We start from the raw sequence: 16,174 nt of genomic DNA, 5'->3' as shown, positions 1-16,174 counted from the left end.
GGGGCATTGAGGAGGATACAACCCCTTTCATATACGGAATAATTTCTGTTCGTTTTAAGTTTTAATGTCGCTCCTTACTTGCAGTTGAAAAAACTTGTTTTTTATTTAATTAAAACTATAAAGTTGACTGATAATCGAGCTGACAACCGACTAAAATAACCTAATGCAATAATGGGGCACTACCCTCGTTGTTCCCCCTAGCTAATCAAATATTGTGTGAATAAAGTCATCTATTGATGCAAATCGCAGACAGTTAAAGTCAAGGTTAAAGAGCAATAGGAGGTTCAATGCTACTCCGACTCTGGAGGATAATTTTTTTTTTTCTAAAAATTACTCCTACGCCCATCCTACTCCTAAATAAAAAGAATACGCTGTCATTACCATTTGTCCTGTAAGAATCTCTTTAAAATACAGAGAATCAAAATACAAGCATCTTATTTGGATTCTGGTCAGCGATTTTGACCAAGTAAAATATTTTAATCTGTTTCTGCTTACTTATTCTGCCTACTTTCCGACCCAGGTTGAAGTAATTAGCGTATATAAGATTCGTACACTCTTTCTGTGGAACAGTGTGTACAGGGTTCTCACCTTTAGTGATTTATCGCTATTTCTAGTGATTTTTATGTAGCCTAAACAAAAAAGAGACTAAATCAGGACATAAATTCACTAGATCATTGAAGAAAATCACTAAAAAAGTGATTTTTTTTTTCTCCGGGCGGCAAATCCGAGTATGTAGCCTATAATTACAGTTACGGGGGAATTAATTTTTTAGAAAACTTGAAACCCCCACTTTCTCTTGTCAATAGAATCATTTACCTGAATTGAGGAGAGCTAGCTCTCGTAAGCTGTTGTTAGCATAGAGGCCTTTCGATTTTTTTTTCTTTTTTTCTCTTCTTTTTCTAGCATAACGCAGTTAGTGTGTTGTATATACTTACTTTTACCTTTTCAAGGCTGAAAGTTAAGTCAATCATTTTGTTTTGTTTAGTTTGACCAATAAAAATGAGTAACTATAAAGGGGCAGGGGTAGCCTTAAAAATATTTCTGACCTTGGTCGCATCGTTTTACTTGTTCGTACATTTAATAAAAAAAAAAAAAAAAATTCTCACTATTCACTTTTAAGAGAATTTAATGACACGATTTAGTCCAGGGCCATAGCTCAAGGCTTAAGATACCAGACCCTTATTGAGGAAGTCACATATCTTACCCCCACTGACTATTTTCCATGACATATATCCAATATCGTTATCAGGGACATATGCAGAGGGAGGGGCTTGGGGCCTCCCCTCTTGAAATCCTAAATTTTCTTGAATTACTTGGTATTTTTTGGCCAATTTGTCGATTTTTTAATATAATTATTGATCCCCCCCCCCGAGTTATTCCTGCATGGGTGCTAGAGCATTATTAACCTTTTGCATGCTAAATAATAAGCTCTTTAAAAAAAATAATAATTGGTAATGGCACTTAAAAGTGAAATTCAGAAGATGGGTTGAGCCAGGCTAAAAGAGACGACCGTATAGAATTTTAGAAATTGAAGCGATACGGGAGTTGGAAGCTCCAATAATTATACCTGAGATCTTGCAGGATATTATTAGCTCGTTCTTTATAGTTTATTTGCAAGATCTGTTAGGTTTTGGCTGCTAGGAACTTACCTCTCAGTTTTGCGAGCAATCAACTCAAGCTTTAATTGGTTATTCCTCGGAGATGAACTGAAACGAGAGTACCTCTTTTTAGATGAAGATTGTTCCATTGCATTCAAAGTTTTTCGACTCGGAAAGTAAAACTAAACCTGATCGATTTTTAATTATTCCTGTTTAAAAATCCATTGGGGTTTGATCAAAACACTTTCAAAAGATGTTAAGTTGCAAAATCTGAAGGGGGAGAGGGATTAAGTGATTATTACTAATTTTGGAGAAGAAATTTTCAGTCTAGGTGCCTTCAGAATGCATCACAAATTATTTTTGAAATCAATAGCTTCATTTTCTAAGAATTGTCTCATCTTCCAGTAAGAAGAGGTTTTTCCACCATAAATCTCGTTTAGAAAAATGATCATTCTTTAGAACTAAATGAGGCGTTGGAAAACGAAATGGATCATTTGATCCAGTCTTTTCAGGTCATGGGTAGAAGTTTTGAATAAATCTCAACTTGACAAAAGAAAAAGTCACATAATATATTTTGAACTACTGCAGCAATTTTTTGCCCAAGAGAGCAATTTAAGTTTTTAATTATGTTGCTTTTTTACTCTCTATATCTTTGATTTACTTATTTAATTTTTTTTTCAGTTAAAAGAAGATGGAGAACAGTGTCACGTCTCTGACCAGAACATCAAGCTGTCCCTCCTAATGTATTTCTCCTACTTCATTCTCTTCTCAAATTTCTTCTACCGTGCTTATTTTTCCAAATCAAAAAGAGACACTCAAGCTAACGGAAAAGGAAATGATACAAAAAAGGTTCAATAATGGGAAAAGTGACGCTCAAAGTTAGATACAAATTTCCAGACACGGGTATATTTTCCAGAGAGGCTATTTTTATGCATTACACCATTCTGGTACCATAAAAATTATATTGATTAATGTTTGGATTTGATGTCTGTTGAAATTCTCAGGTTTTGAATATGGGCTAACGACTTAGTTGTTGCTACAGATGCTTGTGGTAAGACTACTGGCATTCCATTGTTATAGTTTGTTTTAGATACGGATACGTTTCTTCCATGTGAATGTTGTTTTGAAAACGAAAGAATAAGTGCTTTTTTAACCCTTTTTTAAGTGTTATTTTATCCGCCCAGCGGTGCTGTATCTAAAGTTTAGACATTTTGAAGGAAAATGTACCCCCAAGTACTCATTTGTACCCCCAAATACCATGAAATCTTTTATGGGGCAGGGCGTCGAATAAGGGAAAAATTCTTCTATCAATTGGTGCTTAAATGGTTTAAGCTCATGGGCGGTTCTGGCCTTTCTTGCGCCCGGCCAATATTTTAAAGGATTCTCACTTATAAACTCAATTTTATTGATTAGAAAAATTTGAATACAAAATATAGAATAAAACATTAAAATTAATTAAATTTGGTCTACTCACTTTTATTTTCAAGGAATTGTGATGAAAATATGGAAAAATGAAAATTTCGGATTCAGTTTGCTTATTCTTACTTCCTACTACGCCCTCGATTTTATTTCAATAGAAATAAACTTTCAAAAATTACAAAATGTTTATAATCCGTCAGATTATTTATTTGGGATTTTGTACCCATAAGCTTTCTGTGCCGGGGGCAAGTGCCCCTTCTGCCCCCCTAAAGTCGCCTCTTTTTAAGTTGCATGGAAAAGACTCGTAGAGTGACCCATTTCCAAAAAATTGTGAAACATTAGATATATCTTTATAATACCACAAAGGTATTGTAAATTAAAGAAAGACGCATTTTACGGTAAATATTGTTTGGTAAGCGTTCATCGGGCTTTTGAGACAATTAAGCATGATCTAGAAGGAAGCTCAAGCCCCTTGTTTCTAGAAAGAACCCCGGTCCCCGAGAACCCACGGAATACCATGGTATCTTCAACATTTTGGAGGTTGACCCCATTATAAATTTCTGAGCATTCATTGTGAAAAATTTTTTTTTACAGGATTTGAATTTCGAGAATTGCTGCAATAGAAGCTACTAGTATTTAAAAGATTCTTCTATATAATCTTTTATGCTTGTAACTAATATATTTATCAACAGTGTCAAGACTATGTCTATGGGGTGTGATTTCTGGGGGTGTTAACACATTTATTAGAATATAAAAGTTGCTACTGTCGAAGGTTGAATAAGTAATGAATAAATTTTAAGTTTGGCACCGTTGGTTTGTGTATGTTATTCAGTTATAGGCTACCAGTGGTTCTCAAATTGTGGCACGCGTGCCCCTGGAGGGCACGCAAAAATTGTTGGGGGTACATGGCAGGCCAACAAAAAATAAAACCCCTTTAATTCTAGGACGTGGATTTTATTTATATTTTACCTATAGTTTACCTAGTACCGGTAACTGAGAAGGGGTACCCAAAATACTTTGCGGGTAAAAAGGGGTACAGTGTCTAAATAAGTTTGAGAACCACTGGGCTGCATGATTATTTTTCTTTAGTTTTGCAAAGTAAAACATAGGGGCAACAGTTTGCTTTTAATTAATCTGGAACTTAATTAGAATCTATATATGTAGTATATCCAAACTTGAAAGCTGTTTGATTTCTATTTATGTTGACTAATTGAAAAAAAAAAAGTACGAACAATATCAAAATTACAAAACTAGGTCTAGTACGAACAATATCAAAATTACAAAACTAGGTCTAGGCTCAAAGAAGAATCATCAGCTAGTGTGATAAAGCATTTTTATAAAGGATAAAAGTTGATAAGAAAATTTTATTTTCAGAGGAATACTTTATATAATATGTGCTTAATTTAGTTTTCCTCTAAATTAGTATCGCATTGTGTTTTAAATACACATTTTTATCTTCTAAATTATTAACGTATTCTGTTTTAACTACATATTTTTATCTTCTAAATTAGTATTGCATTCTGTTTTAAGTACATATTTTTATCTTCAAAATTCATATCGAATTCTGTTTTAACTACATATTTCTATCTTCTAAATTAGTATTGCATTCTATTTTAACTACAGATTTTCTTTCGTTCTTTAGTGGATGGTTCTTTTTTTTTTTTTTTGAGGTGCTCCCATTGCCTACCACATTTATTTAATCCTACTAAGCTATAGAATTATCTGTCTTTGCGGAAAATAGCATAAGCATGCAAATAGGGAAAAACCCTCGTTGGGTTTTCCCCTATTGGATGTTTGCCTATTTCTCACATCTGCTACGCAACTATTGTACTTCTGCTTTGTCTATTTGCTTCTTAAAAAAAACTAAGTCTGGGTTTCAAATTAGCAATCTACTGTCCTTTTCTTCATTCGTTCTTTGGAGTTAAGCTTTCAGAACGCAGGTGGGGGGGGGGCTAAGACTGGTGGAAAACACCCCTACAGTGGTTTTGACTAATCAAATGTATTTTCATTATTTTTATAATTTTTGTTGTATATTTCTGATTAATTTTTACTGTTGTGTGAATTCACGAACTTTCTTTTTAGTACCTTTTTCAAAAGCTTAAAAAATAATTATCTTGGTAAACTATGCCTGTTGCGGAATATATTTTATTTGGGTTGGTGAGAAATAATTATTTTTATTATCACACCTTACTTTGCAAAATAGTCACTAAATACTCGGAATTATTACTGTCGTAAAAAAAGAAGATAGAGCTTGTTTTCGGTCGAAGAATATATGCATCCAGTTGTATGAAAGAGTCTTTGTTAAGAGAATGGTTTGGCCGAATTTTAGTAACGGATATTGCTCTGTTCTGAAATTATCTCTTTTTCTGAAATTATATTAACCGGTGTAGTGTCGTTTTATTTTGTGTTTTTCACACGTGGTAAACTTATAACGACTTACATTTGATTTCTATTTATATTCTCAGCCATAAGTTTGCTAATGCAGAAATTAGTTTTTTTTAAACATACAAAAGTATAAAATAGTTGAAAAAAACTGGCCTGAAAAAATCTTGTCCTCATTTACTACTTGGTGATACACATATAAAAGCAAAACACATTTTTCCGCTTCTGCGCTCTTAACTTCATTTATTGATTTCAAGATATTGATTTAAAGACAATCCTAGATGTCTTACTTTCAATAGTTTTTTGTTTATACTAAACATTGGAAAGTAAACGTATCGTAGGGTTTTGGAGGGTGTCACTTTTACCGAAAACTGACAATAATCAAAGTATATATAATTTTTTTTAATCGGTTTAATCAACCACAATGTTCAATTTCAAGCAATGAGATGCTGAGAAGAAAAGATTATTTGTATCATACTAGGTTGGCAAAACAAAATCAAAAGTAAAAGCTCCAATTCTTGACAGAAAACGCACTTCCTTTTCTGTTTTCTGTCGTCAAAAAAAGCTTATTAGCTATAATTGTAACAATAGTAATGAAGTTGAAACAACGACGAAAAATGGAGAAAGCTGTCAATGTTAGTCTATTTGTAAGGTTGTCACGTGTCAGTGATTTGCTTTGTTTCAGTTATACTGACTTTGTCCTGTGAATTTGCTGCTGTGTGGTTAAATTAATGGAAGTTTTGATTAACTAGCATTTAGTCGTTTATTTTGAAAATATACAAGTTGCTTATATTTTAAAGAATCTTTTATTTTCCATTTATTTGACATATCAAGACTATACAGGAATTTACAGGAATTTATTTCGAGAGGCAATGATGATTAATTTAGGTTTTACGGTAAACAGTTGATAGGCTGGAACCGTGTAACTTGTCAATGCAACCGTGCAATTTGTCAATGTAACCGTGCAATTTGTCAATTCAATCGAATGGCAATTCATTCTAAGCCAAATGAAAGCAGGACTTTCTTGAACGGTGTAGTAAGAGGTCATAAGAAAGGTTTGAAGGAAATAGAAAGTTCTTGGGACAGAGGGGAGTGCTTTGGGTAGATCAGGATGGAATGGGAACGTGTGTAGGCCTTAGTCTAAGGTTGATTGTGCTGCCATGAGTGGCCAGTAGTAACAGTAGTATTGGAAATTATGAAGGATAAATTCCTGAAATTCTGGGGATCCAGACCCCATTCCCCCGCTTATGTACCCGGCCTAATGTTTTTTCTATATGAGTTATGGTTAAATTATCCATGATACTCTATGTCAGCTCTGTAAAGAAAGCTTAGTAGCTTCAGCCATGTTTGTATGCCTAAAGCTATGACGCCTAACTCCCAACGCGTTGGACTTTTTACAACAGGGGACAATCTGATTTTACCAAGGGGCGATACCAGAGTTGCTCTTACAAATGTAGCGCCTTTTTGGTGCCCTCCTCTTGGATAATTGAACACTATTAATAAAATAAGGTGCAAGATGGATGGGATTGTATCAGGATTTACTTAGACTTAGGTCATCCTAAGCTGCAAAGGCTAGTACATAAGGTAACACTTCGCTTCATTATGACAGCATCCCAAGCGCTCAATAACAGATAAAGTATTTTTTTTTTCAAAATACAAGAAGTGTCATGAAAATAATAAATAAAGATGGTTGAAATAGACGGTTGAATCCCTAAAAATTCTCCTGGAATCCGAATTCAAAAGTGTTTGTAATTTTAGAGGGCGTTTTTCCCGGAAAATACACCTTATGGAAAACTGTCCCCGGAAAATCCCGCCGTAGAAAATTCCCCCCTTGGAAAATTTCCCCACGCGCATAATTGAGCAGCCATAGAGGAAGTACAAAGTAAGTACCTCATCATGTCGATTAGAAGTCTTAGGGGTAACAAAAGGACCAAATATCAAAAACAGCTTAAGGAAAGCGGCTATTCGGTTTTCAATTACTTTCGACTTATATATCGAATGAGCATCATTCGAAGTTCCTAAGACCACGAGGGAGAAGTTCAGGATGAGGAACGGGCAGTCCCCCTCCTATATGGATTAAATTCTGCTAATTTTGAGGTGTCATATTACTCTTTACTTGCGTAACAACATCACAGACCAGAAAGATTCCCAGAAATCAAGAGGAATTAAATATCCATTTTTAACTTCAGCCATCCCCCTCCCTTAGAACTAATTCTGTAATTAACGAAAGCCTCAATGGGAGTTAGTATGTTTCTGCATTAAAATGCACCCTTTGAGGCATTTGCCCCCTCCTTAACAACAATACAATCAGACAATCCTACTGTGGAGGTTTAAAGATCTTATATACATTTGTTTGGTTTATTTTTACCAAAGAAAGATCTTGGATGTGTGATTACTTTCTGGATATAAAAAAGGACTAGACATCAAAAATACCACTAGGACAAATGTGGTTGGTTTTCCAATCACTTTCGATTTAAAATTAGAAATAGAACTCTTAATTTCCGACCATCCTCCCCATGAAAATCTCATATCCTAACAATGAGCAACTTGCTTACCTTACAGCCTCTGCTCCTGGGGCTGGAAGGGAGGTTGTCAAACCCGGGAGTATGGTTATTTGACCTTTGGACTATTTTGAACAAAATGGATGTCTCAAAATTTTGATCGGATGTATTTGGGGAGAATACGGAGTGGGTGGTGGCTTGTTGGCCTCCAATCACGCTTGACTCTTAAAAAGGGCACTATAACCTTTAGTTTGCAATGGAATGAGCCTCCTCCGAAGTTAGTATGACCACTCTTTCCATATGAAGTGCCTGCTTCCATATGGAAAAACTTACGGGTCTTTACTACAGGTAACGCTATAGCATTACCACTGACTTATACAGGTGAGTAGAAATTTTCTATTTCTCTTATAATGAACTACCAAAATTCTCCGGGGGAATATGGGGGGTGGTCATTTTGGCGAATTAACGCCACTAAATATGCCTGGTTGAAGTACTTTGTCACTAGGAACCACTATCGATTTGATTCTAATCAACACTTTCTGCAAGAATATTAAAAACCCCAAGTTGGATCTGCTTGGAACTCACTCCGTATTATAATCAGAACACTTAGAAAAATTTCAATTGTATTTTTTAAATAAGATCTTACATTTAAACGATTTGTTTTTCTACCAAAACATTTTAGCTAAACTAATGAATAAAACAAAGTTTTTCGAAAATCAAAAAACTTAAATAGATCGCTAAGCTAAGGTTTATGTTTTATACTGCTGGATCAACGGATGAATTAACTAGAGTGCAGGCAAATAAAAGATTAGAAAACACACTACATTTGAATATTTAAAAATTTGATCAGTTAAAAAAGAAGAACATTAGCAGGCCAAATCCTTAATCCTGTTAGCATTATCAGTGAAGCAAAAAGGAAATTCAAGTAGTTAATTTCCAAACACCACTAGGGAATAGACGGCCTTTTAGCACAGTTTTACTTTCAACAACTTTCGCAGAAGATGTCAAAGAATGACAAAAGGGATATAGAGTGAGTGGCACCCAGCTGTTACAAACAAAGGACAAGAAATGTGAAAGTGAGAGGCAGATCCGACTTTGATAAGATAAGTAAGTTTCAATTCCCTAAAAACATTACAACCCTCTTGGACTATCTGTGGCATAACATGCAATGCTTTAGCAAAATTTGTGCTAGTAAGAATATATGAAATACGTAATAAATCGCTGACCTGATTATAGAATTATATAGAAGATATCAAACAGTTCGTGGTAACGAACTGTGGTAAGGAGCGACCCGGCTCAATAGTAACCAAAACTCTAAAAAATGGAATTTTGATACCAATAGCTACATCAAAAGAATCGCATTTTAATGCTGGTTTTAAATATATAAGTTTCATCAAGTTTAGTCTTACTCTTCAAAAGTTACGAGCCTGAGAAAATTTGCGTTATTTTAGAAAATAGGGGGAAACGCCCCTTAAAAGTCATAGAATCTTAACGAAAATCACACCATTAGATTCAGCGTATCAGAGAACCCTACTGTAGAAGTTTCGAGCTCCTATCTACAAAAATGTGGAATTTTGCATTTTTTGCCAGAAGGCAGATCACGGATGCGTGTTTATTTGTTTTTTGTTTTTTTTTCCCAGGGGTGATCGTATCGACCCAGTTGTCCTAGAATGTTGCAAGAGGGCTCATTCTAACGGAAATGAAAAGTTCTAGTGCCCTTTTTAAGTGACCAAAAAAATTGGAGGGCACCTAGGCCCCCTCCCACGCTAATTATTTTCCCAAAGTCAACGGATCAAAATTCTGAGATAGCCATTTTATTCAGCGTAGTCGAAAAACCTTATAACTATGTCTTTGGGGACGACTTACTCCCCCACAGTCCCCGTGGGAGGGGCAACAAGTTACAAACTTTGACCTGTGCTTACATATAGTAATGGTTATTGGGAAGTATACAGGCGTTTTCAGGAGGATTTTTTTGGTTTGGGGGAGGGGTTGAGAAGAGGGGGATATGCTGGGGGAACTTTCTTTCGAGAATTTGTAATGGGAGAAGAAAATTTCCATGAAGGGAGAGAAGATTTACTAGCATTATTTAAAAAAAAACAATTAAAAAATAAAAGTGAAAAAGCTTTTTCAGCTGGAAGTAAGGAACAGCAATAAAACTTAAAACAAACAGAAATTATTACCCATATGAGGGGCTCACCTCCTTCTAATACCTCGCTCTTTACGCTAAAGTATTTTCGGTAATTTCAACTACTTATTCTACGGCTTTTGTGATTCAGGGGATCATTCTTAATGAATTGGGATAAAATTTAAGCTTTAGTGTAAAGAGCGAGGTACTGACGATGGGGCGAATCCCCTCATATATGTAATAAAAACATGAGAATACAGAAGTTCTTTACGTAAGCTAATTTATAAGTTACGTAAATCTTTTACCAATAAAAAGATTCGTAAAAAATTAAAAGTTCTAGTTGCCTTTTTAATTAACCAAAAAATCGGGGGGCAACTAGGCTTCGTCCGCCGCTCTTTTTTTCTCAAAATCATTCGATCAAAATTATGAGAAAGCCACTGAGCCAAAAAAAATATATGCAAATTTCGTTTTGATTATTCCTCTGCGGAGAGCCAAGATCAAAACATGCATTGATTCAAAAACGTTCAGAAATTAAATAAAAAAAACAAGTTTTTTTCAACTGAAAGTAAGGAGTGACATCAAAACTTAAAACGCACAGAAATTACTTCGTATATGAAAGAGGCTGCTTCCTCATCAACGCCCCGCTCTTTACGCTAAAGTTTTTTTACTGTTTTAGAAAGAAGAATTGAGAGAAAGAGTCAAACTTTAGCGTAAAGAGCGGGGCGTTGATGAGGAAGCAGCCTCTTTCATATATGAAGTAATTTCTGTGCGTTTTAAGTTTTGATGTCACTCCTTACTTTCAGTTGAAAAAAACTTGTTTTTTTTATTTAATTTAACTCAAAAGACCAGCATTGTCACTGTATTACGTCTTATAAACTGCCGTTTATTGACGGAGGGAAGGACTTAATTAAAAGGGTGGTCTCTAATCAAAAGCTGACTCGGATTCCAGCCGAGTGAAAGGACTGCACGCGTGTCTTTTATTTGACTTAGTTCTGACTTGAGTAGAAAAGGTTGGATTTCGAATGGAATCTCAATGTTTATTAAATTCAAAGCAGTGGTTCGTAAGGAGTGGGAAATGTGTAACGAGCCAATTTTTCTCAGGAGTTACAGAAATACCTTTTCACATAATTTCAAAGAAATTAAACCATTTTGACACAAAGTCAAAGGCCTTTTCCTGTGTGTTGATTGTGAAGTAGGGATGATTTGTAAAGTGGAGATAAGAAGGGATGAGAGTTAATAATCATCAAGGTCATCAAAGATCAGTGTCCTTTAGACGGGGAAATGGCGGGGGTATGCTTCAAAAAATCTTCCAGGGTGTCATTAATGGTCTAGATTCATTCCTAGAAGTGTCACTCACACTACGTAAACTTCTTTTCAAGATAGCGAAGAGCTCTTTGGATTGAATTCTGCCTTCAAATATACTATAATTTTGGTTTATTACAGATGTCAATTTACCAATGGAAGCTATATATATATATATATATATATATATATATATATATATATATATATATATATATATATATATATATATATATATATATATATATATATACTCTGTACCATATCTCCTCTGAAATATCTAAATTATGGGTTAGCACAATTATCGTGTTTTCCTTTATTTTAAGTCATTGGGTGGCAAACCTACAATTTTAGTTGAATTAAAAAATATGGAGTGAATTCAATTCATCCTTCCTGCTTATCCTTCAAAGACGCTAAAATAACGCTTTGCCTTATTCAATTCTAATTTTGATTTGCCCTCTAACCTCAGATTTCGTTGTGCATCATTTTTTTTTGCAGTTTAACGAGACTATCTCTAAAATAACACCTTTCTCATTCTGTTGTAGTTTTGAGAAGTCTGGCGTGAACTTAGCTCCCTTTATTCTTTATATGTGCTAAAATAACACTTCCCTTCATTCCAAATCAATTTTGATTCGTCTTTTTAACCGTAATTCAATGTAACTCTCGTTGTCGTTTGTTCTATGCCTTTTACTTGAACTATTCGGAGTCATTTGTCATCTTGTATAATTTCACATGCTTCATAGATACTAAAAACAATACAACCATACCCTGGAAAAAAGTAATGTAATTTCTTGCTCTGTAAATACATAATATGAATGTGAGGTCAATTACATGAAAAATGTTTCTTTCCAAAATTAAAGGTCTAAATAATTTTTCCCGAACTCGTGATCTATATAGATAGTTTTTTCGGGCCAGAGAATCTCTGTGTGCCAATTCTCGAAAAATATATGCAGCCATTATCGAGAAAAAAATATATACATAAATACACAATGATTACTCGCTTAAAGAGAGTAGAAAATCTTAAATTCTATAGGATTTGTAGTCTCATGGACTAGTTGTGCTTCTCTTCTATGATCCTCACTGTCACTTGTCTTCTAACCGCATATTTCGTTGTACACAATCTTCATTTGTGATCCGTTGTGGTGCTTATTGTTTCATGTCTTCTAACCGCAGATCTCGTGGTGCTTCATTTTCGTTCCTCATTATCTTAGGCAATTTAATATATATGGTGCTTTTAATATATATATATATATATATATATATATATATATATATATATATATATATATATATATATATATATATATATATATATATCGAGCTTAACAGGTGCCGAGGAAGTAATGCCGCAAGGTTGCGCATTCGCTCCTGAAATCTCACTTTGTCCAAAAAAGTAAAGGTACTTTAGACTGGAAAACCTCCTGATGTGTGCTTAGTGGAAGATACCAAGTACTTTTTAGCGAACAAGGCTTGAGGCTTTTTTAAAACTTTCTTTACTTAACTATTAATTAAACTCGAGTTGCTTAAACTATTTTTTGCTTCTTTGGAATAAGGAGCTCTGTAAATTTTAAGTTTGCTTGGTCCTGACTTAATGTTTGACGCCTTTTAAGCAAAAAAAAAAAAAAAATCCTTTTAAAGGTACTTCAGACGGGAAAACCTTGTGATGTACACTATGCAGACGCATTCTTAATCGTAAGGGGTGAACTGGTATAACGCCGCAACTAGTATAATTGGCGTCATTCTTATTAGCAGAGGCTTCACGTATGGGGAAAGGGAGAACGCCCTTCCTCCATTTGAGTTGGTAGAATAGTGGCGAAAGTATCACTATTTTACTTGCTCAATTTTGTTTAATTATTATGACAAATGGGCAGATGGAAATATATGACGCAAAATAAATGAAAGAAAATCAGTTTCAGTTGGCAAAGAACAAAAAATTAAACAATTTAAATCCTAGTATCACTCAAATCAGTCAGCAAAATTACCAGCCAGTCAGTAAAATCCATTGCCCCCTCCAAGCATTTTGGCAAGTGACCCACTGGTTGGTACCAGACCAAGCCCACGGGAAGTAATTGCTCTTAATGTTTTGTTCCAGCCCGTTATTCCTGTGCACTTGCATCGCAAGGCAACTCTTCTACAGCTGGCGCTAATTTCACATTTTCAAATTATTTTCCCTTACCTCTGCGTTATGATAACTCAGGTTTAGGCGTTTACCACCACCCCCCCCCCCCGTGGAAAATTACCCTATTAGCAATATTAAGCAGCCAAAGAGAAAGTACAAAATATGTACCTCAAAGTGTCGACCAGATGTCGTAAGGGCTAAAAAAGGATCAGATATCAAAAACAGTTTTAGGACAGGGACTGATTGATCTACAATCACCTTCGGCTTATAAATTCTGCTCATTTGGGACTTTAATGTTACTCTTTATTTTCATAATATCAGTTTACACCAGAAATGTTCCCGGAAATCAAGAGGGATGATATACCAATTTCCCCCTCCCACTCCACTCGTCCCTTCCTTAAAACTAATTCTGTATTTTCCCGAAGGCTCATTGAGGGCTGGAAATGTTTTCTCCGACTTAAAAACGTAATAAAATTCCATAAAAACACATTTTTGATGCGTTAGTTTTGCAATTTGTCCATTGCTTACAGATAGTACTTGTTAATGGGAAACATACGGACATTTTTTGAGAGTTGTAGTCCTTTTTTCCTATGTCGAAATTGGTTAGAGACTGACCAACCACTATCCCTATTTTGTACTTTCTCTCTGGCTGCTCAATTTCGCGTGCGGGGGAATTCTCCATGGCGAGAATTATCGGGAGGGGGGATTTTCCGTGTGAGTATTTCCCGGGGGTGGGGGGTAAAAGACGACTCCCGATAAATCAACGCTGAAAAACGTAAAAAAAGGAACTAATAAGTAAAAATGTAAAAATAAATACTATACGATATTTCAAATTTAAAAAAAATCTTCTCAAGGACCTCCCAGAAAAAGGTTAAAATAGAAAAAAAAACAATTATTTTGTATGGACTGTGTATGTTTATTACAGTTGTACAACCACGTTACAGCATGATCTCTGAAATTGAGAGGCTGTTTTCGTTCCTCATTATCTTAGGCAAATTTTTCCGTTCATTTTGGTTTAGTTGTTCGGATTCTTTCATCCCCTTTTATGATTTGGCGTGACGTCATCGGAACCAAAAAATACTTATTTTCCAGGTTTTCCTGGAAAATAATTATATTTTGTACTTATATTAATTATATTAAGTAATTATATTTGTACTTTAATTACGTTGTTATATAATTCCATGACAACCAGGCATATTTAATTGCACGTACCCTCTGAAATATCTAAACCATTAGCATAATTATCATGTTATTCTTTTTTTTTAAGTCATAAGGTGGCAAATCAGCATTTTCAATTGAATTCCATTCCTTCTTCCTGACCATCCTTCTCAGACACATAAGCTTTTATAGGATTTATATTCTCTTCGGAGGCGATTGACAGTCTCAGCGTAGGTTACGACTTTGGGAAAATTCTTTTAGAGCCTTAGTTCTGGAAAAAACATTTTTTCATATGAATGACAGTCATATTCAAATCCATTTCTTACCATTCTGTTATACTTATTAGTAATATTTGCTTGATTTTTTAAAAATTAGGAAAACACCTCCGAAACAGGAAGTAATCTTGACGAAAATCACACCATTAGATTCAGTATATTAAAGAAAATCGTGCGATGGAGGATGTATATATTTCTACAAAAAAGAATTTACACACTCTAGAGTACGAAAACCTTACTCCTGTCTGCAAAAATGTAGATTTTTGCATTTTTTTCCCAGAAGAAAGATCACGGATGCGTGTTTTTTTTCTTTTGTTCCCGTGTTTTTGTTTCGTGTTTTTTTTTGTTTCATGAGTAATCATATTGAATCAACGGTCATATAAGATCGGGAGAGGGCTAATCCCGACGGAAATTGCAAGTTCTAGGGCTCTTTTAAAGTAATCAAAAAGAGTATGCCACGGGAAACTTTCTGCCATTTTGTGGCACAAAACTATGATTTGCCCCATGGAGGAACAAATTGTTATTGATTATAAACTCTCAGATTGCCAATCAATTTAGAAGTATATATATATATATATATATATATATATATATATATATATATATATATATATATATATATATATATATATATCGAGCTTAACAGGTACCGAGGAAGTAATGCCGCAAGGTTGCGCATTCGCTCCTGAAGTCTCACTTTGTCCAAAAAAGTGAAGGTACTTTAGACTGGAAAACCTCCTGATGTGCGCTTAGTGGAAGATACCAAGTACTTTTTAGCGAACAGGGCTTGAGGCTTTTTAAAACATTTCTTTACTTAACTATTAATTAAACTCGAGTTGCTTAAACTATTTTTTGCTTCTTTGGAATAAGGAGATCTGTAAATTTTAAGTTTGCTTCGTTCTGACTTAATGTTTGACGCCTTTTAAGCAAAAAAAAAAAAAAAAAAATTGCCATTCCACAGCCCCTCACACTACATTTTCAGGATCTGTTGCCCCTGTTAGTAAAACCAATTTTAGGCCATTGCATGATTTCGCAAAGACAACCTTAATATCGAAGGCGTTATCAAAAGCAATGTGGCACATATCACTCATCTCAGTCTTCAACCGATTAATGCATATGCAATTAAAGAAAACGTGCCTTAAAAGGACAAGCTACAGCTGAATAATATACCCTGTATATCCAGGCTAAGGTGGCCCCCCCCAAAAAAAAAAAAAACAAAAAAAAACACGTATATCAACCACTGATTTACCTGGTCAACTTTCCGATGTTTTAAAATATACTAAATAAACATAAAA

At 34.6% G+C, this 16,174-nt stretch overlaps 1 protein-coding gene across 3 annotated transcripts in view; it reads left to right on the top strand.

Moving 5' to 3' along the window:
• Window positions 1–6,201, top strand: part of LOC136031971 (very long chain fatty acid elongase 6-like) — a 51,136-nt gene extending 44,935 nt beyond the window's left edge. For 2 of the 3 annotated variants that reach the window (XM_065711998.1, XM_065711996.1), the window contains exons 5-6: window positions 2,280–4,271; window positions 4,307–6,201. In XM_065711998.1, the coding sequence (XP_065568070.1) occupies window positions 2,280–2,456 (177 nt within the window). In that variant the 3' untranslated portion in view covers window positions 2,457–4,271; window positions 4,307–6,201. The other variant, XM_065711997.1, reaches the window with a different exon arrangement.
• The last annotated feature ends 9,973 nt before the right edge of the window (window positions 6,202–16,174 follow it).

This window comes from Artemia franciscana, chromosome 10, assembly GCF_032884065.1.
Source record: "Artemia franciscana chromosome 10, ASM3288406v1, whole genome shotgun sequence".
Classification (NCBI taxonomy): domain Eukaryota; kingdom Metazoa; phylum Arthropoda; class Branchiopoda; order Anostraca; family Artemiidae; genus Artemia; species Artemia franciscana.
This window is presented reverse-complemented; position numbering and strand designations above follow the sequence as displayed.